Consider the following 21,542-nt stretch of genomic DNA (forward strand, 5'->3'; position numbering starts at 1 on the left):
TAGATGCAGAAAAAGCATTTCATAAAATACAGCACCCCTTAATATTCAAAACACTAGAAAAACTAGGGATATCAGGAACATATCTCAACATTGTAAAATCTATCTATGCTAACCTCAGGCCAACATAATTCTAAATGGAGAAAAGTTGAAAGCATTTCCTCTACAAATGGGAACAAGACAGGGATGCCTTCTTTCACCACTTCTATTTAATATAGTTCATGAAACACTAGACAAAGCAATTAGATAAAAGAAATTAAAGGGATACAGATAGGAAAAGAAGAATTCAAATTAGTACTATTTGCCAATAATATGATTCTATACCTAGAAGACTAAAAAAATTCCACCAGAAAAATTCTGGAACTAATAGATGAATTCAGCACAGTAGCAAAATATAATATCAACACCATAAATCAAAGTCATTTCTGCCCCATTAACAATAGCCTAAAAAAATATTTGGTAATCAACTTAATGAAAGAGGTGAAACACATCTACAATGAAAAATACAGACTGTTAAAGAAAGAAAAGATGGAAAGATCTTCCTTGTTCTTATATAGGCATAAAATATATTGTCAAAATGACCATACTACCAAAGCACTATACAGATTTAATGCAATTCCAATCAAAATCCCAATGAAATTCCTCATAGAAATAGAAAAAGCAGCCATGAATTTCATCTGCAAAAATAAGAGATCCATAATAGCCAAAGCAATTCTTAGCAAGAAGAGTGAAGCAGGTGTTATCACTATCCCAGACCTTAAATTATATACTACAGAGCAATAGTTACAAAAACAGCATGGTATTAGCACTAAAATTGACTTTCAGACCAATGGTACAGAATAGAGGACACAGAGAAACTCATATACTTACAGTTATCTTATATTAGATAAAAGTTTTAAAATACACATGGGAGAAAAGATAGCCTCTTTAACAAATGGTGCTGGGAAAACTGGAAATCCATATGCAACAAAATGAAATTAAACCCCTACCTCTGACCAGGCACAAATCTCAACTCAAAGTAGATCAAGGACCTAGGAATTTTTAAACTATGATCCCGTGTCTAATAGAAGAAAAGTAGGCCCTAATCTTTATCATTTCAGTTTAGGCCCCAACTTCCTTAAAAAGAATCTTAAAGCACAAGAATTCAAACCTAGAATAAATTTTTTAAAGGAAAATTATTGAGAAAAGACTGAGAAACATGAGCAACAATTTTCCAGAAGTAGTGATTTTTTGATTGTGGTTTCTTAAAGGGTAAAAAATATTTGACTTATACTTAGTTTACTAATGCCTCTAGAATGAAAATAACATATTCTTTCATTTTAACTTTACTCAATTTCTGAAGTAAAAAAAACAGATCATAATTTGAGAAAAACAAATTTCATTTTTTCATGAGAAAAAAATTCTAAACAATTTTTAGCCACTTCTTCTCCCCAAAATCTAGACAGATGTTTTTCTAAATTGTAGACTTTCTTTACAAAAATATTTCCAAATACAGTTTCAATACAGTTAGTGAATGATCACATAATTTATATTTTAATGTGTTTTTAAGAAAATTGTGTACAACCTCCACACATATGAATGATTTTGAAGAAAAAGAAATGGTAACTAGACCCTAATCAAACTTTCCTGTCCTGTTTCCCAACTTCTGAATCCAGGCATTGGAGGCAGGATGACAGAAGTTTGGGAAACAAACAGATTTCATGAAGCAGACTTGGAGTCCTGGGTGCCTAATTCTGAGCACTCTGGAGGCTCTTAGGGCCCCATGAATATGATGTTAGAGAAAGCTCAGCTAAGGAATATTCCAGAATCATCCAAAGAGAGAGCTCCAGTTTGTACTTAACCTTGTTCATAAGGGACTGTCCTTTTTTCTCCTTGGGCAATGCTGCGGCAAGAGCAAGAAGTAAATTTTATGAGAAACAGAACAGAAAGAGAGACTTCTTCATAGAGGAAAGGATCTAGAGCTGATGGCCAAGGGAGTGGGAGGGGGCGGATCTTAGCTCTTTTATAGATTTCAGGTTCACTTCTTCTCATGCCCCCTCCTCCTATCCTGCCTACATGAACCAAAACATGACCAAAACACAAGGAGAGAGAGCCACAAGAACAACTACTTGTGTTGGAAAGTGAGATACTTCCCATCCCCTGGAGGCTGTTAGCAACTGGGTGATGGAGACTACTGTATACCCATTTAATTTGCAGTGATAATCAGTCACCTGTTATTTGCCTCTTCTCATTCTTCATGATTATGCCATCTACACAGTGACAGTTTACATTCAAGAGGTTCTCCTACCAATGCCTGGATTATAGGTTTGAAGTACTTGATGTCTCTTGAAATTGCATGTTTTGTTACATGTATTTAGAGTGTATGTGTAAATGATTCCTTTCTGCTATCTTCTGAGAAGCAATAGAAAAGATAAATTGCTTAATGAAAGTTCCACAATGGCTGGACACAGTCACATCTAAAATCCCAGGAACTGGGAGGGCAGAGGTAAGAGAATTTTAGTTCAAATTCAGTCTCAGAAACATAGCCAGGCTCTATACAACTTCTGTTCTCCTACTTCACAAAGCACATAACCGCCTTGGGGTAGCAATTATCTCGATATCAAAACAAGAATGTTGGCACCACCTTTCATGGGACTGAGCTTTCTAATCCAAAAATGTTATCATGATCTTCATGCTGCTTACCTGGGATTGGTGAATTCCATACAGGGTCTCTGTGGAGTGCATTGACTGAGGTTACTGCGCTTCTCTTTATTTATTTCTGGTTATGCCTTGATTTCATAAGCCTTGTGTCAATATTATGGACTTGCATGACATCTTCTTTCTATAGCAAAATATTTTGATAAAATTGGATTAAAACAGACCATTTGATAATTATTCCATCATTCTTACTATTGACATTGAAACTCAGATAGGAATTTTAGCCACTTTCACATGGTAATATAGATCCAAACCTTTTAGGTGTGAGATGAGGAGATGAATAAAATTTCTGAATTGGAGACAGGGCATCCCGTTATTCAACGTGATGTCACCATGTGCCCACAGAACTCTGGATACATAACAAAGATTAGTTGAAGGATACTTGATGTCATCTTCCACTGCCCAGCAGCTAAACTTCTCTCAGTTCTTGACTGAATAACTTGTATGGGACATTTTATGTGAAAAACTGTCTGAGGCTGTTGAAATGGTGGAACCGTTTTTTCTAATACACATATCTAGGAACAAATGAAAACAAAATGTGAGAATTTTTTAACTATAGATAATTGACAAGGAGGCCCTATCAGTCTTCCAGCTGTGTGTAAAGTGGCTAGTGAAGAATGCATATAATATTTGGTATTTCTTGGGAGTATATGCTGCTGAATTGTTGGGTGGCATTCAAGCTTACAAGGTATCATCTGCAGTCTAAGTCATCTCTGTACTTTTCTGAAAGTGGTTGTGCATGTGAAAACTTCTCCATATATATTATATATTGCTGGCAGAATTAGAGAAGGCAAAAAACAAAATTATACAATGCTACCAGTATCCAAGGATCATAGATTGACAAAAGAGGTCAATCTTCTGATAGGATTTTTTTCTCTAAGCTATGAAATCTTTAATATACTAGAATAATTTTCCCAAGCCAAGGTTAGATAATGACAAATAATATAAAATAATATTACTATAATTCTTCATATAGGTCATGCAGATATTGGCAATCAGACTTCAATAATGGTAGTAGAAAATCACTGTCCAATGCCCTTTTACTCATGGTGTACACTGAGGCAGAAGTAGTTACATGAGATGACATGTTCACTCAGCTAGTAAGTGGTGGACTTCAGTTGAACAAAGGCCAAGGGGGTGCAGGATCTATACCAGAAAAATCTCTCACAAATCTGCACTTTCATAAAGAAACCAGAAAAATTATCATGTTTAGATTATTTCCTTAGAAAATTTCTATTTTTAACTGTCAGAGCTTCACATTAAGAGTCTTTGATAAACAATTTCTATATAACTTGGAATATATCTGAAACTGCAGTTTCAATGACAACTCCACCCATAAGAAATCTGGAGAGAAATGTCAAAACTAAATAACTATATCATAATGTGATTTATACTAAAAAAGGAAAACAGCCCATCCTACACAGTTCAAGACTAGGGTGAGACATAAGAAACACCATGCCATGACTGGCAGATCTATAATGTCATTCCACTGAGAAATGAGAGAGACTTGAGCTGTAAATATATTTTTTAATGAACTTTTTCTTTTCCCACGTTTAACACAAACAAGGTCCTTATGAATGCTATGTCAGCAATTTACCACTGAACCCACAGCAGGACATGATGGGAAACTGACATGACAAAAAGACATTGTCCTGAATTTTTTTGGCATATTTTGATTTTGTTGTCATTGTTAAATGACTGGAAAAATGTCAACAAAAATATTCATACTAACATATGCTACTGTTTTTATTTCAGAATCATATTATTTGATTCAACACCCCAGTAAAGATGAACCAACATTCAAGAAAAGTACCATAAAAAAGTCTGGTGGCATTGGCATCTGAGCAAACCCCTTTCTGCTTTGCCTCTACAGTGCTGCTGTCCTCGTGGGCCTCCAGCCCAGTGCTACTGACCTCCTCGTCACCCACTTGGCTCTAACACATATCCTCATACCCCTCCATGGGACTACTGGTATCTACAGATATTTGGGAAGTGCAGGACATTCCAGGTGATTTGAAATGAAAGATGCTTGTCTTTCTCCACAAGGGAGTGGGGAGGGGGGAGGCACTCCATCTGTACCACCTGTGTCCTCGGTGCTTCAGACATCATCCAGTGTCTCTGGGCTGGCCAACTTCAAATTTAAATCCATAAATCCCATCCTGTGACTATTTCTCTTCTTATGGGTCCTCACTTTGTCCACCTCACTTGGTCAGCTTCTCTGCACCGTGACCACAACCAATAAGACTTGTGCTCTCTTGGTCAATGACCACTGTTCTTTTCTGCAAAGTTACAGGGACCTCATTCTCACTGATTGCATTCAGAGATGTCTTCATTGTAGGCCTTTTGATTCTTTTCAGTGGATACATAATAATTCTCTGGTACAGACATACACAACAATTTATTTCTCTTTTAACTTCAGGTTTCCCAAAAAAACCTCCCCAGAACAAAGGACCACTCACACTACCCAGCTGCTCACCAGCTGCTTTGTAGTCCTGTACCGTGCAGACTTCATCACTTCGGTGGTCACAGGCATAACATGGACAAAAGACACATCCTGGCACGTATCCACATGCTTGTGGCCATTGGCTATGGCACGATCACTCCTTTGGTGCTGATCAGTGCTGACTCACAAATAATAAAGATTATGCAATCCAAATGGAGAAACCAAGGTCAGTTTCTGACAAAACAGATTGAAAGGACATTCTTACTCTCATTAAAACAATGTTCTCTATTTCACAAAATTTTCTCTCTAAAATAAATTAATTCATGTAGACTATCACATTTCTGTCAGAAAATTTAATCCACATTTCTAGCAAATACCTGTGTGTTACTTGACCATATATCAGCATTGTGTCTTCATTCAATTTATAAATTTTTATATTTTTATTTCATTCTATGTCTGAGACATTTATTCTAAGGACAGTTACTTTTTCCATCATTAAAAATTATTTTAGTGAATCTCTGTTATATGTGCACTGCCCCTTTTCTGTTGAAAATACCTATGTTGTAGTATTCTTTAAAAGTATTCCATCCAGGTGTGGTGATGCAGGCCTATAACCCGAGTAGGCTGAGGAAGGAGGATGGCAAGTTCAAAGCCAGATTCAGTAACTTGGAAACTAAGTAGCTTAGCAAGACACTGGCTCTAAATTAAAAGGAGGGGGGAGGGCTTGGCATGTAGCTCAGTGTTTTTGGATCCCTGAGTTCTATACCTGCTGCTCCTCCCACACCAAAAAAAAAAAAAAAAAATCTATCAGCCAGGAATCATGGTGCATACCTATGATCCAAACTACTCCTTAGGCTGAGACAAGATGTCACACTTTTAAGATCATCCTGGGTAAGTTAATAAGACCATGTCCCCTGTGCACAAAAAAAGCCTGGGATGTATCTCAGAGACTGGGCTCATTCTGCTGTACCAAAAAGAAAATAAAAAGAAGAAAAATAATTTTATACACAAGGATGGCTACATTTTTTAAATAGAAAGATAAATTGGTGGTAATTATGTGGACAAATTGGGCACTCTTACATTTCTGATAAAAATGTAAATGGTACAATAAGCATACAAAACAATTGGATGGTTTCTAAAAGGTTAATCTTGAAATTATATGATCTACAATTTCCACTCAACTATAAATACATATTAATGGAAAACAGATACTCAAACATTTATTTGCACATGAATGTTCATAGCAAAACCATTCACATTAGAAAAAATGTGAAATCCCAAATATCCATCAACAGAAGAATGGATACATGTGGTGTGTGTGGACATGTGGATATGTGTTTATATGGATGAATGTATGAATCAGCAGATGTATATATCCATAAGGAGAAATATAGAACTATGTATTAAGTAATACATATATATATATATATATATATATATATATATATATATATAATAGAACATGGGTCTGCCATAAAAAATGAATAAAATACTGATACATGCTACAATATGGACAAATATTTAAAATATTAAGCTAAGTAAAAAAAATATGAAAAAATCACAGATTGTATAACTGCATTTATGTGTAACATCCAGAACATGGAAGCTTCAGGGAGGGCACGAGTTGGTGATTTCATACACCATTTTCTTTGAGGTGATTAAAACTTTAGAACAAGAAAATATGGTTATTCCATCACAATATTTTTATGTAATTAAATCAGATATTTAAATGATCATTAACATTAGAATTTAATCTCAATTTTTAAAACTTAAAAAAACTGAAAATGCTGAATGTGCTCTCAGTAGCAGGAGATAACAGCTCTTGGGTATATACAGGCCCTGTGGAACTGTAGATCCCCTAATGGACACTGGATTATCAATCCAAAGTGTGGCTGGTAATACTGATTTCCAGAAGTTGAGCATTCACTGCGTGTTAGGCGCTGCTCTAGATTCCTTAGGTGTTTGATTCTAACCTTCCTGGTATTTTTGTGACATAGTTAGAGGAATGTTGCTTTTACAGATGAGTGAACTAGGGCTAAGACAAAATTTGAGTGTGCCAGTGTACCCACCATGCAGACTAGGGCTCTGACTACTAATTTGTCTGGATTCTAAAAAATTAATCAGTCTGAAATGACAAAAATCCAGTTAGTGGTTGTTTCTGGATGGAGGGAGAAAAAGAGGAAGGAATTACAAAGGGGCATCTGGAATCTTCTGTGTGGTGGTTTCAATAATCCCTACCTTGATTGTGGTGGTGGTTTCACAAATGCGTGCATAAGACAGAATTGACAAATGGTTCATGAAACATGTGCAGTTTAAAACATATCCTTTTTAGTATAATAAATTTGTTTTTTAAAATGAATGAAAAATCTGAAGAGATATCTAAAAATATTTTTTTAAAGATTTTTAAAGGTAACTAGGAAAAGCTGCGAACATCCCATGTCATTAGGGAGCTGGAAATAAAACAAACAAACAAACAAAATTAGAATTTAAAAAAATAATGACTGATATAAGCAAGAGGGAACAATTAATTCTGTGCCTCTGCTGGAGACACAAATAGTCTTTGGCCCACTTATTGATTGGTTATTTTTTTTTTTTTTTTTTAGTGTTAAGCTTTTTGGGTTCTTTATAGATCCTAGAGGTTAATGCTGTATCTGATGTACTTGCAGTAAAGATTTTCTTCCATTCTGTAAGCTCTCTATTCACCTCACTGATTGTTTCATTTGCTGAGAAGTAGCTTTATAGTTTGAATACATTCCATTTATTGATTCTTGGTTTTAATTTTTGTGCCATAGAAGTCTTATTAAGAAAATTGGGGCCTAATCTGACACGATGGAGATTTGGGCTTACTTTTTCTTCCAATAGGTGCCAGGTCTCTGGTTTAATTCCTAGGTCCTTGATCCAATTTGAGTTGAGTCTTGTGCATAACACTGCTGTTAAGATCACAAAACTGTACCGCCACTCTGGAAGACACTTCAGTGTTTTCTTGAAACACTGTAAATAGTCTTAACTATGACCTATCAGTAACACTCCTAGCTGTTTACCCAACTATTTAATAGTCTATGTCCACAAAACACCTACAGGCAAAGGCCCATAGCTTCCTCATTTGTGATTGCCAAGAAAAGAAAGCAACCAAGACATCTTTCAGTTGCCATTGGCCTACTATTAATCAAATCACTTTGACACGTCCATCCAATAAAAGCCATAAAAAGAAATGGAAAACCAATCACTAATCATGAAAAGATATGAAGGCACCTAAAAGCATATTGCCTATAGAAACACCTAATTCAAAAGGCCACTTCTTGCGATACAAAATATATGATATTTCGGGAGAATTCAAGATGGCAAGCTAGAGAGGGAGGCTGCATTCTGTCTTGCTCTGTGACCTGAAATTCAATAGTGGGAATACTGTCTCTTTGCAAACTATTAGAGGACCCACAAGAGCTGCTCTTACACAGCAGTCCTGGGTGCCATGCCTGCACAGGGTGCCAGGACTCAGCATCAGACCTGGACTCCTGGCAGCTCACACGTGCAGGACCTCCAGCCACTGTGCCTAAGCAAGACCACCAGAATCAGCACCTGCACAGGACCCCTGGACACCCACCCAAGCAGAAATCTCACTCCGACATAGAACACCTGGCCACTGCCCACACACAGGACCTTCAGGTAAAACTGTGTGGATCCCATTTACCAACATGGGGCTCCCCTGGTTGCCTCTATCTTGGGACACTTCAACCACTACCATGGTCCCCTACATATGGGAGTCTGCACCTGGGGACACCAGAAGAGTCAGGTGACAGCTGAGAAAAGAATCATATTGCATATAGAGGGAAACCAATTAAGATCTTTGCAGGTTTCTCAACCCAGACCCTGAAAGCTAGAAGATACACTAAGCTCTGAAAGAAAATGGATGTCAACCAAGAATCTTATGTCCAGAAAAATTAAGCTTTATATTTGCTGATAAAATAAAAATCTTCCAAGATAAACAAAAGTTAAAAGAATTTACAACTAGAGCCTGCACCACTGAACATTCTTGACAAAATAGTCCATGAGAAGAATGTTAAAAACGACAATGAATATCAGAAAGGATATTACACTAAAGAAAAAGGATATTACACTAAATAAAAGAGAAGTCAAGACACATTAAATTTAAAAAATATAAACAAAAAAATAACTGGCAATATGTATCATGTCTCAATAATAACCCTGAATGTTAATGGCCTAAATCCATGAACCAAAAGACATAGACTGGCAGATTAATTTTTTTAAAAAAAAGACCCAACAATATTTCACCATCAAGAGACTCATCTCATAGGAAAAGACATCCACAGATTGATGATGAAAGTTTGGGGGAAAACATACCACACACATGGACTGCACAAAAGAAAAACAGGGATTTCCTTCATCATATCAACATAAAGTAGATATCAAGCCAAAGTTAATCAATAGGGATAAAGAAGGATATTACATACTGTTTAAGGGAACCATATATCAGCAAGACATAAGAATTATAAATATATATGCCCAAAACAATGAAGCACCTACATTCGTCAAGTTCAAGAGTCAAATAAACCACAACACAATAATTCTGGGTAACTTTAACATATCTCTTTCACCATTGGATAGATCTTCAAATAAAACATAAACAAAGAAACTATAGAACTCAATAATACAATCATTAACTTAGACTTAACTGATATATACAGAATATTTCATCCAAAAATTGGAGAATACACTTTCTTCTCAGCAGAACATTGATCCTTGTTTAAAATAGACCATATATTATGCCACAAAACAACTTTTAGCAAATACAAAAAGGTAGAGATACTACCCTGCATTCTATCAGGTCATAATGAAATGAAATTAGAAATCAAAGATAAAATAAAAAATAGAAGCTACTCCAAAACTGGAGACCAAATAATATGCTATTGAATGAACAATGTGTTAAAAAGACATCAAAGAAGAAATTAAACAATTCTTAGAATTAACAAAGAACACACTTATACAACATTTTGAAATCTCTGGGACACTATGAAGGTAGTACTAAGAGGAAATCCATTGCATGGAGTGCATTCCTTAAAACAAGAAAAAGTCAACAAATAAATGACTTAGTATTGCATCTCAAAGCCCTAGAAAAAGAAAAACACACCAACACCAAAAGCATTAAAAAACAGAAAACAATTAAAATCAGAGCTAAAATCAATGAAATTGAAATGAAAGAAACAATTGAAAAAATTGACCAAACAAAAAGTTGGTTCTTTGAAAAAAAAGTAAAACTGATAAGCCTTTAGCCATGCTAACAAAGAGAAGAGAGACAAAACTCAAATCTCTAATATTTATGATGAAAAAGGAAATATCATGACAGACACTACATAAATACAGAAGATAAATACAAATTATTTTGAAAATTTGTATTCAAATAAAATAGACAATATTTTTGAAAGCACTGACAAATTTCTAAAACCTTATGATTTGCCCATATGATTTGAATCGGGATAATACAAGTTAAACAGATCAGTTTCAACCAATGAAATAGAAGACATCATCATAAGCTTACCAAAAAAGGAAAGCTCAGGACCAGATGGAAACAGACCTAAATTTTATAATACCTTTAAAGAATACCTAATACCAAGAGTGCTCAAGTTATTCCATGAAATAGAAAAAGAGAGAACATTTTTAAACTCATTCTATGAGGCCAATATCACCCTGAATCCAAAACCATACAAAGGCACATCAAAGAAAGAAAACTTCAGACTAATCTTCATCTCTAATGAACATAGATGGGAAAATTCTCAATAAAATTCTGGCAAATCAAATACAAAAAGATATTTAAAAGATAATGCACCAAGATCAACTGGGGTTCATTCCAGAGACGCAAGGTTGCTTCAACATACAGAAATTGGTAAATATAATTCATCACATCAACAGACTTAAAGATCAGGATCACATGATCTTCTCAATATATACAGAAAAAGCATTTGACCAAATACAGCACCACTTGATTTTCAAAACACTAGAAAAACTAGAGATAATAGAAACATAGCACAACATTTTAAACCTGTCTATGCTAAGCCCAAGGCCAACATTATTCTAAATTGAGTAGAATTGAAAGCATTCCTTCTAAAATCTATAACAAGACAGGAATACCCTCTTTTACCACTTCTATTTAATATAGTTCTTGAAATTCTAACCAGAGCAATTAGAGAGAAAAAATAAAGAAATATGAACAGGAAAAAAGGAATCTAACTATCACTATTTGTCAGTGTTATGATTCTATACCTAGAGAATCCCAAAAATTCCACCAGAAACCTACTAGAACTAATAAATGAATTCAGCAAAGTATCAGGATATAAAATCAATACCCATAAATCCACGGCATTTCTGTACATCAGTGATAAATCCTGTGAAAGAGAATCTAGGAAAATTAATTCATTTACATTAGCTTAAAAATGAAATAAAATACTTGGGAAACAGCTTAATGAAAGAAGCGAAAGATCTCTACAATGAAGATTACAGACACTAAAGAAAGAAATTACATAAGAAGATGGAAAGGTCTCCCTTATTCTTGGATAGGCACAATTAACATTGTCAAAATGGCCACACTGCCAAAAGCATTATACAGATTTAATGCAATTCCAATCAACATCCAAATGAAATTCCTCATAGGAATAAAAAAAAGCAATCATGAAACTTATCTGGAAAAATAAAACACCAAGAATAGCCAAAACAATACTTTGCAAGAAGAGTGAAGCAGATGACATCATAATACTGACTTAAATTATATACTACAGATCCATAGTAATGAAAAAACAGCATGGTATTGGCACCAGTATAGACTTATAGACCAAAGGCACAGAATAGAAGACACAGAGACTAACCCATATAAATACAGTTACCTCATATTAGACAAAGGTGCCAAAAATATACATTGGAGAAAAGATAGCCTCTTCAACAAATCGTGCTGAGGAAACTGGAAATCCATATGCAACAAAATGAAATTAAGCCACTCTCTCTCACCATGCACAAAACTCAACTCAAAGTTGAATTAGGAATTAGACCAGAGACTCTGCCTTAATGAAATAAAATTTAGGCACAAAATTTCATGTCAGATTAGACCCTGACTTACTTAACAAGATTCCTATAGCACAAGAAATAAAATCAAGGATCAATAAATGGAATGGATTCAAACTGAAAAGCTTCTTCTCAGCAAAAGAAACAATCAGTGAGAAGAATACAGAGCATACAGAATGGGAACAAATTTTTATCACATACACATCAGACAGAACACAAATCTCTAGGATATATAAATAATTAGAAAAACTTTACACCAAAAAAGCAAATTACCCAATCAATAAATGGTCTAAAAAGCTGAACAGACTCTTCTCTGAAGATGATATACAATCAATCAACAAATATATGAAAAAAATATTCAACATCTCTAGCAAATAGAGAAATGCAAATCAAAACTACTCTATGATTTCATCTCATTCCAGTCAGAATAGCAGCTATTATGAATACAAACAAAACACAGTAAGTGTTGGTGAGGATGTGGGGGAAAAGTCACACTCATTCATTCCTCATAGGACTGCAAATTGGTGCAGTCAATCTGCAAAGGAATACTGAGATTCCTTGGAAATCTGGGAATGGAACAACCACTGGACCCAGCTATTCCTCTCCTCAGACTATACCCAAAGGACTTAAAAACATCATACTACAGGGACATAGCCACATTAATGTTTACAATAGCTAAATTCTGAAACCAACCTGGATGCCCTTCAATAGACGAATGGATAAAGAAACTGTAGTATATATACACAATGGTATATTACTCCGAATCAAAAAAGAATAAAACCATGGCATTTGCAGGTAAATGGATAGAGCTGGAGAATATCATGCTAAGTGAAGTAAGCCAATCCCAAAAAACCAAATGCTGAATATTTCTCTGGTATAAGATGCTGATTCATAATGGGGCTAGGCGGGGAGCATGGGAGGAATGCAGGAACTTAAGGTAGGGCAAAGTAGAGGGAGGGGGAGGGTGGGCATGAGGTAGGAATGATGGTGGAATGATGGAAACCTTTACCCTGAGTATATATATGAAGATACAAATGGTGTGACTCTACTTTGTGTACAACCAGAACAATGAAAAATTGTGCTGTATATGTGTACTATAAATTGAAATGCCTTCTGCTATCATATGTAAAAAATTAGAATAAATGAATTCAAAATTAAGAAAAAAATACCTGGAAAATGCAAAACAATAGACCATAAAAACGTTAATGGTTGCCCAATATTCAAGGGAAAAGGGTGAAGAATAGAGATCGTAGTAGTATTGAACCCATCACGGAAAAGAGCAGAATGGTAGATACCAAAGGCTAGGCTTATCGCAATGTTTATACACCTTCACAACAAGAAGTTAAGAATGATATGTCAGCATTGGGAACATTATGTTGGTTTGGTAATGGTAACAAATAGTTCATAGAAATGCAAGTTATAAACAATAGGGGAAACCGTGTATGGTTGGAGGCATATGGGAACTTGGTACTATATCTCAATTTTCTGTATATCTAAAAATTTCACAACAAAATTAAGTGTGTTCTTTAAAACAAATAGAGCATGCTCAGCATCAGCCATACTCTAAGCAATGACAAGAGCTCACCTAGTGACACAGATGTTTTGTACTGACAATTAATGTCACACAACAACCCTGTCTTTTCTTTAATATGTTTCCCTTTGATTTTCACTTGGTGCTTTTCTATAAGTAGGTCACCCAAATCTATTTAACCATTCTCCTTATTTTTGTACAAAAGAGAATAGAAAGGACTTGGAAGGAAAGTAGTATCTTCAATCCCAAGGAAAAATACACACTCTCCCACCAAACAACAGGGACAATTTATCCCTCTGCTTCATGCCTAGTGACTCCTTAGCTAGAAAGGAATCCTGCTCCAGTGAGATTTTACTCCACTCATGCTTGAGAAAGAAATGATGTGGGAAATTCTTCAACTCTCACTTACACCCTAAGACATTAAAATGAGAATACTGTACTTTTGCTTACCTGACAAACCTTGGTAGGAATTCTGGAATATAATCATGTACAGAGGTTCACTGGTTAACACTAAAGGATAAAAAGTGGATGACATTATTATGAGGCACAGACTACTTCATCAGGGTGTTAGGTAGGAGTTCAGAGACACCAAGATGGTGCAGACAGGATCTAAGAAAGATGCCAATCAAGGGCAAGAAAGGGAGACAAATTATGTCCTTGTTTATGACAAGTCCCATTACCATGACAACTCCTTCCACAGATTTCATGTTTTTAAATGACCAATGGGGGGTCAAGTGGGCAGTATTCTAATTAGGTTTTCGAAAATAACCAGTGGAGGGAACTGGAAAAAAATTCTATTCAAGTATCATGAGGTAACCAATGGGTGCAAAATGGGTAAGGTTTTCAATCTGGTCAATATAGAGAAGAAAATGCCTCCCAGCTCAGCATATAAGACACTAATTTCCAGGTATTGGGGCCTACAGCCTGCCTATCTAGGCCCACTCTGCTCTATTCTATAGAGTGCTACTTTCATCTTCAATAATTCTGTACTTTCCCTCTTTCTTGTTACATATTAATCAGTTCTTTGTGCAGGACACCAAAGAATTGAACCCCACCTGGACACCTAAATAATAACAAGAACGGTAGAATATTCCTGGCAAGTCAGAGTCAACAGGAAAAACATTCTGCTGTGCTTGCTTTGGCAGTACATACACAAAATTTGGAATGATACAGAGACTGTTGGAGGGAGAAACTCATGGATGCCTTAAGGGAGATCAGGAGTAGAGAGTAAAGGAACCAAGGGAGAAAGCAGAAGGGAGAGGAGAAATATGGGGAATGATATTGGCCAAATTATATTGGTATACTGTGCACATGTATGAACATGTAACCACAAATTCTACCATTATGCACAACTGCAACACACCAATAACAGTGGAAAATGAAATAGTTGTCAGCTAATAGTAGCTATTTGGCAAGCCAAACTTGACACAAGGGGTTCTCTTTTGCTGGCGTCTGACACCAGTTGCTTGTGGCTGTCCTACCATCTACATAGCTGGAGGGTCACCTCCAAGCTCAGCCATGGCTCATGTGGGTTCTGTGATAAATTTGTCTTTCATAGTGAGAAGTGACCAGCCACAAATTCAGACATGACTTGGGTGTATCGATGGGATTAATAGAAAACTTACACTTGTCTCTCTGCCCACTTGGGGCAATCCCCTTAGTCTCTGAGCTCTTCCTTCCTTACTCAGGTCATTTGCTCTTCTGTTGTTATCTCCAACACTCCCTCCTTCCCTTCCTTCTTCTCTTTGCAGCTCAAGATGTCTCAGTTCAGTCTCCATAACTTCTCACAACCACTAGAAATCCAAGCTCGATGTGAGACGTATTCACTAATATTGGGATGTCGGGATTCTGAGCTGTTTCCAGTACACACACCCAATAAACGTACTTTTTAATGTTTTTTAAAATGTTTCCATTCACATATCACATTAAATAGTTTTTTATATTTTATTTTATTTTATGCCAGGGCATATCTGTTTAGGGTCAAAGTGAGCAGCTTTAGATTTGTCCATTACAATTGGAACATAGAAAGCAACACAGGTTCCTCTGACCTTGGAAAATAGGAGTAACACACAAAAAGTTTTCATCCAGATGGGGCTTGTTTACCATTGTCTGAGGATGAAAGATGTATTTGTCTTTGCTTTGGGGACTCCCTCCCGGCCTACTGGAAGACAAGTGCTGTAAGACTTCAGATGCAACATGAAGATTAGCAGTCCACTGAGAAATGAGCTAAGCTCTCTGACACATATAACCTAATCTTGGAAGCCTCAGCTCAAAATCTGAGTGGAAGAGGATGCAGAGGAGGCTCCTGGGTAGATTCTGGAGGAAGGCATTGTAAAGTCCACCTTTACTACCTCATAACCAACACAGGTATTTATTCCTAATGTGCTACAGGGCTTGTTTGAACTTTGTGGTATTATTACATAAAATTTTACAGTATTACTTTTATTTCATATTATAATTTATATTACAATCATTACTATCTTATGAATGATTTCTATAGCATAAATATTCAAAAGTAACAATAATCCAAACGGTTGGTTTACAGTAACTTCAAGAAAATAAAAAGCTTCAAGTGCACTTTTGGTAATTCATAAGATCAAAGATAAAACAACTAAACATCTATCTAACAAAATGTTAGTTTTAGTAGTCAATTCAAAAAAATTGTGTACCATGTATTTATATGTAAAAATGATATTACTTTCTTTCTAAGTGTTGCTAGCTTCATTAGATCTATTTTTTATCTTCTTCTTTACTACAACATAGCTTTTCTTTTAAATTTAGGCATGCATTAAGCTTTTATAAAAAATAATCCTAGGAACGCAAGAAGAAAGAAAAATCGAATAAACTTAAACTTACAATGAAATAAAACATTCTGTTTTCATGGCTTGGCACAGTGATTGGTATACATATCCACAGCCCCCATTTATCTGGAGACAGATTCTATCTCCTTAGTCAGAAAACATTCTTCCTTGGTACCTGACATATATCTGAAATTCCATATTCTCCCAGCTGGCCCTTTAGCACTAGACTTATTCTTTATTAATGCATACTCAGTGAAAAATGACAGAATTTAACATCAAAACATTCCATATCTAGTCATCCCTTTGTTGTTGGTTTATTGAATCATTTGTAACAAATAAGAAAAATTTATAGCAATCTAGAGAAAAAGCCTTTTATCTTTTTATCAAAAATATTTTATCTTGTTAAGAATGTTTTGCCACTCCTACCTCCCAAATCTCAAATGGTGATATTCACAATTGAAAACTTTCTTTACAAAAAGTATTTCCTGAGCTCAATTTCATTGCAATCAGTGACTGAACACAACTTCACACTTGTGTAGGGAAGTTAACCATCTCCTCAGGGATTTAGTGATTTAGAGAGGGAAGAAAATGGTAACTAGTTTGTCATCCAGGAGATATTTTCCATCCTGTTTCCAAAATATGTGAATTCAGGTATTGGTAGAGGGTGACTAAATCTTGGCTTGGGAAGCATGGGTAGAGTCCTTAAAGAAGAAGCAAAGGCCTGGGAGAGTAATTCTGAGTGCTCAAGTGTCAAAGAAGTGTCTCTCAGGGTCTCAGTGAATGTGCTGCTAGAGAATCTTAGGTAAGGAATATTCTGGCATCATCCAAACATCAACTCATATGGAAGATTTTGGTGTTCTTAAATTGATTCATCGGGTCTGTTCTTTATCCTGATTGGTGATGGCTGTGCCAGTTTCAGTGAGAGGTTGAATTTCACAGGTCCTGAGGACAATACATAGATTCTAGTTTGAAATACTTGATTTTCCATGAAACTAAATGCTCCATTACATTTATTAAGAATTGTGTGCAACTTGTATTCTTCTGATGAGAGATAAGAGAAGGGAAGTCACTAAACCCACTGTACTTTTCTACAAAACATGTCTAGGATTAACATGGGTTTTCAGCTACATTGGGTCTTCTGTTTATGATAGAGCTCATCCTGTTTTACCATCTCCTAAATCTGCAATACAGTCTTCAGTTCTTCTTCATAAATCATATAAATACCTGGGGTAGGAGATATCACAACAGCAAAAAAAAGAATGTTGGCTCCATCTTTCACTGGATTCAGGTTTTTAATCAATAGTATCTCAGGAGCTTCATGCAGCATATAGTATTTATACATTCCACACTAGGCCTGGGTGGATTCCCTTGATTTAGTCCCTTGAATTTCTCTGTATTTCCTTCTAAGGTTTTTGCCTTGACTTCAGGAGCATTCTGTCAAGAATGTGGACTCTCAAAAATTCTGTCTTCCATTAGAAATGCATTTAATAAAACTGGAAAATTTTGATAGACTATTAAAATCATTATTCTATCATTCTTACTAACCATATGGAGACTCGGGAATTATTACTACTTTCACAGTATTACATAGATCAAAAACTCTTAAGGAATTACTTATTTTAAAGGGATTGAGTAAAATGCCTGTATTTAAGTCATGGTTGTGTCATGCAATTCAATTTTTATCCATATTCCTGCAGAACACCACATGCATATATAAAATTAACTAAGGAGACTTGAAGATCTCAATTTCTACTCGGGAGCATCTGAACATATTTCAGGGTAGGACTGAATATCTTTTCCTTGTAGGAGACATTTTCTGTAAAGGATGCTCCAACTCATTTTGACAGAATATATATTTTCTCTTCTAATACACAGGTCTGGGGAAAAAATGAAAGCATAAAATATGATATTCTTGACTTATGATTAAGAGGCTCTATCAGGTGTCTCTACACAATGGATTACGAATGCAGAAATACCTAAGCTATTTCCTAAGAAAAATGGAAAAATTTTTAAAAACCTAGAATTCCTCCAGTTACCAAGGATCAAAGTTTGCCAGAGGAAGCCAATATTATGGTAGGCTTTTCTCCTCTCAGCTTTGACATTGATAATGTCCTAGGTGAACCCTCCTAAGCCAATGTTAGGTGGTGATAAATAATGAACCAATAATTAACACTATTATAGTGTCTCATACATGTCAAGCATTTTCTCAATGACTTTCACATATTTATTGGCTTACTCCAATAATGCTTTGAGAAAAGTATTTTCCTGCTCTACTTCTATTCATGGTGTTAACTGATTGACAATGCTCACACAGCTGGTAAGTGGTGAACCTCAGATAAACACAGGCTGCTGGGTCTGGGATACACACTACTAAATCTCTCAGTGTCCTACACTTTCATAAATAAACCATGAGAATGGGCCTCTTGAGACATTTTTCCTGGAAGTTTCCTAGTTCCACTTCTCCAGACTTACAGTCTTTGTTGAACAATGTTCATCTAGGCAGCAAGATTTTGGATCTTCGAGATCTAAGGGTAAATAAAGAGGCATCTCCACCCTTCAGAAATATGCAGGAAAAATAGGAAAGTAACCAAAGCTACCCATTAAATAATGTAGTTATTAACATAAACCAAAGCACAGTAAGTACTACAAGCTTAGGGATGAAGGTATGATATGGATACTTCAGGAGGAGATGGGGAGATTTAAAAAATCATTCATTGCAGGAATAACTGATGCTGATATATTTATTGACTGCAGTGTGGTGGGCAGAACCCAGGGCATCATTCAGGCTAGGCAAGCACTTGACTCAGAGCCATGCACAAGATCTTACTTGAAGTTAAAATGAGGCATCAGAGCCAGTCCTATTACACAGAATTATTTGATAAATGATGACTCTAGAGAAAGAAAAGTGTGCTTGATGATTGGAAGCCTGTCAGTGAAAATTCTGCTGCTGTCACACGCAGTCCTGCATTTCCTTTCAGAAACAGTTGTTTCAACATCCCCATGAAGATGGACCAACAGTTCAGTTATGTTGCCATAAGAAATGCCTTCTATCTCCAGGCTGGCATTGGGATTGCAGCAAACACCTTTCTGCTTTGCCTCCACACTGCTGCTGCCTATGTGGGCCACAAGCCCAGGCTCACCGACCTCCCTGTCACCCACTTGGCCCTTACACACATCCTCATGCTCCTTACTGTGGGCCTTTTGGTGTCCACAGACATTTGGGAAACACAGGACATTCCAGGCGACTTCAAATGCAAAGTGCTTGTCTTCCTGCACAAGGTCATGAGGGGACTCTCCATCTGCACCACCTGTGTCCTGAGTGTGCTTCAGGCCATCACCATCAGCCCCAGTGGCTCCTGGTTGGCCCACTTCAAACTGAAATCTACAAATCCCATTTGTAGGAATGGGATTTGTAGATTTTTTGTAGATTTGAAATCTACAAATCCCATTGTGGGGCTATTTGTCTTCTTATGGGTCCTCACCATGTCCCTCTCCTGCAACCTGCTCCTCTGCACTGTGGCCACACCTAATAAGACCCAGCCTGGACTTCTGTTTGTCACTGACCGCTGCTCCTTGCTGCCCATGAGCCACATCAACAAGTCATTTTTTCTCACCTTGATGGCATGCAGGGATGTCTTCTTCGTGGGACTCATGGTCCTCTCCAGTGGGTACATGGTCCTTCTCTTGTAGAGACACACACAGAGGTCCCAGCATCTTCGCAATTCCAGGTTCCCTCCAAAATCCTCCCAAGAACAAAGGGCCACTCAGAGCATCCTGCTCCTGATCTGTTGCTTTGCCGTCCTGTACTGCGCAGACTCCATCATTTCAATGGCCATAGGCATGAAATGGATTAATAATGCCATCATAGTGTGTGTCCAGATGCTTGTGGCCAATGGCTATGGCACAGTCAGTCCTTTGGTGCTGATCGCTGCTGATACTCAACTAACAAAAATTATTCTCCTTATATGTGGGAAAAAAGCCATTTTCTGATGAAACCTATCCGAAGGATTTTTCTACTCTTATTAGAACAATTTTCTCTATTTTGCAAAATTTTCTCTCAGAAAAATATTGATATATATTATTATTATTTCATTTTATTTTTAATTGTAGTTGGACATAATACTTTTTTATTTGCTGCTGAGGATCGAACCCAGGCCCTTGAATGTGCTAGGAGAGTGCTCTAGCGCTGAGCCACAACCCGAACCCCAGATTTTACACTTTCTATCACACCAAGATAATATAGAAGGGTAGCATGAACCCTATGTATAATTTTACCCTATGTTTGTGTCAATGTCTTCATCTGCATGTTTATGATTTTTTACAATTTATTCCATTTATTTTTTCTGTCTGAACTTTATTCTGGGAATATTTTTTTTTCTTCCTGTATTACATTTCTTAAAATTTTATTAGGTGATGGTCTATTTGAGGTACATTCTTCCTTTCTTTATTTAAAAATATCTTATGTTGCACTTTTCCTAAAAAAGTTATTTGGAGCTTGGCATGGAAGCATGAACATGTAATGCCACAAATTTGGGAGATGGCGGCAGGACAATCACAGGTTAGAATTTAGCCTCAGCAACTTTTCAAAACCCTCTCTTACAATAAAATATAAAAATAATTGGAAAAAAAGTTCCCTGGGCTTAATTCCCAATACTAAGTGAAAAATAAAATTAGCCACCCAATCAGTGTTGAACACAAGTAAATCCAGCTACTCAGGAGCTGAGGTAGGAGGATCCCAATTTAACATCCAGACTGGGTTACTTACGGATATGCTGTTTCAAAACAAAACAAACAAGGGCTGGGGTTATAGTTCAGCAGTACAGCATTCATGCAGCATGTGCGAAGCCCTGGGTTCAATCTTCAGCCCCACATAAAAATTAATTTTTTAAAAAGGTATAAAAAAATTAAAGGGGCTGGGGATGTAGCTTAGTGGTAGAGTACACCTGGTTTCATTACGTGTACCAAAACTAAAATCTAAAATCATAATGAGGTTTTGCTTTTTACC

The 21,542-nt window shown here is 36.3% G+C and overlaps 1 protein-coding gene across 1 annotated transcript; it reads left to right on the forward strand.

The window, feature by feature from the left end:
• Positions 1 to 19,543: 19,543 nt before the first annotated feature.
• LOC143404104 (putative vomeronasal receptor-like protein 4) lies at positions 19,544 to 20,227 on the forward strand. The gene has a single exon (XM_076862433.1). It carries the CDS (start codon positions 19,544 to 19,546, stop codon positions 20,225 to 20,227), a length of 684 nt encoding a protein of 227 aa, XP_076718548.1.
• The last annotated feature ends 1,315 nt before the right edge of the window (positions 20,228 to 21,542 follow it).

This window comes from Callospermophilus lateralis, chromosome 7 (assembly GCF_048772815.1).
Source record: "Callospermophilus lateralis isolate mCalLat2 chromosome 7, mCalLat2.hap1, whole genome shotgun sequence".
Lineage (NCBI taxonomy): Eukaryota > Metazoa > Chordata > Mammalia > Rodentia > Sciuridae > Callospermophilus > Callospermophilus lateralis.

Coding starts and splice junctions, on each gene's coding strand:
- LOC143404104 (XM_076862433.1), top strand. CDS start 19,544: ATGGACCAACAGTTCAGTTATGTTGCCATAAGAAATGCCTTCTATCTC.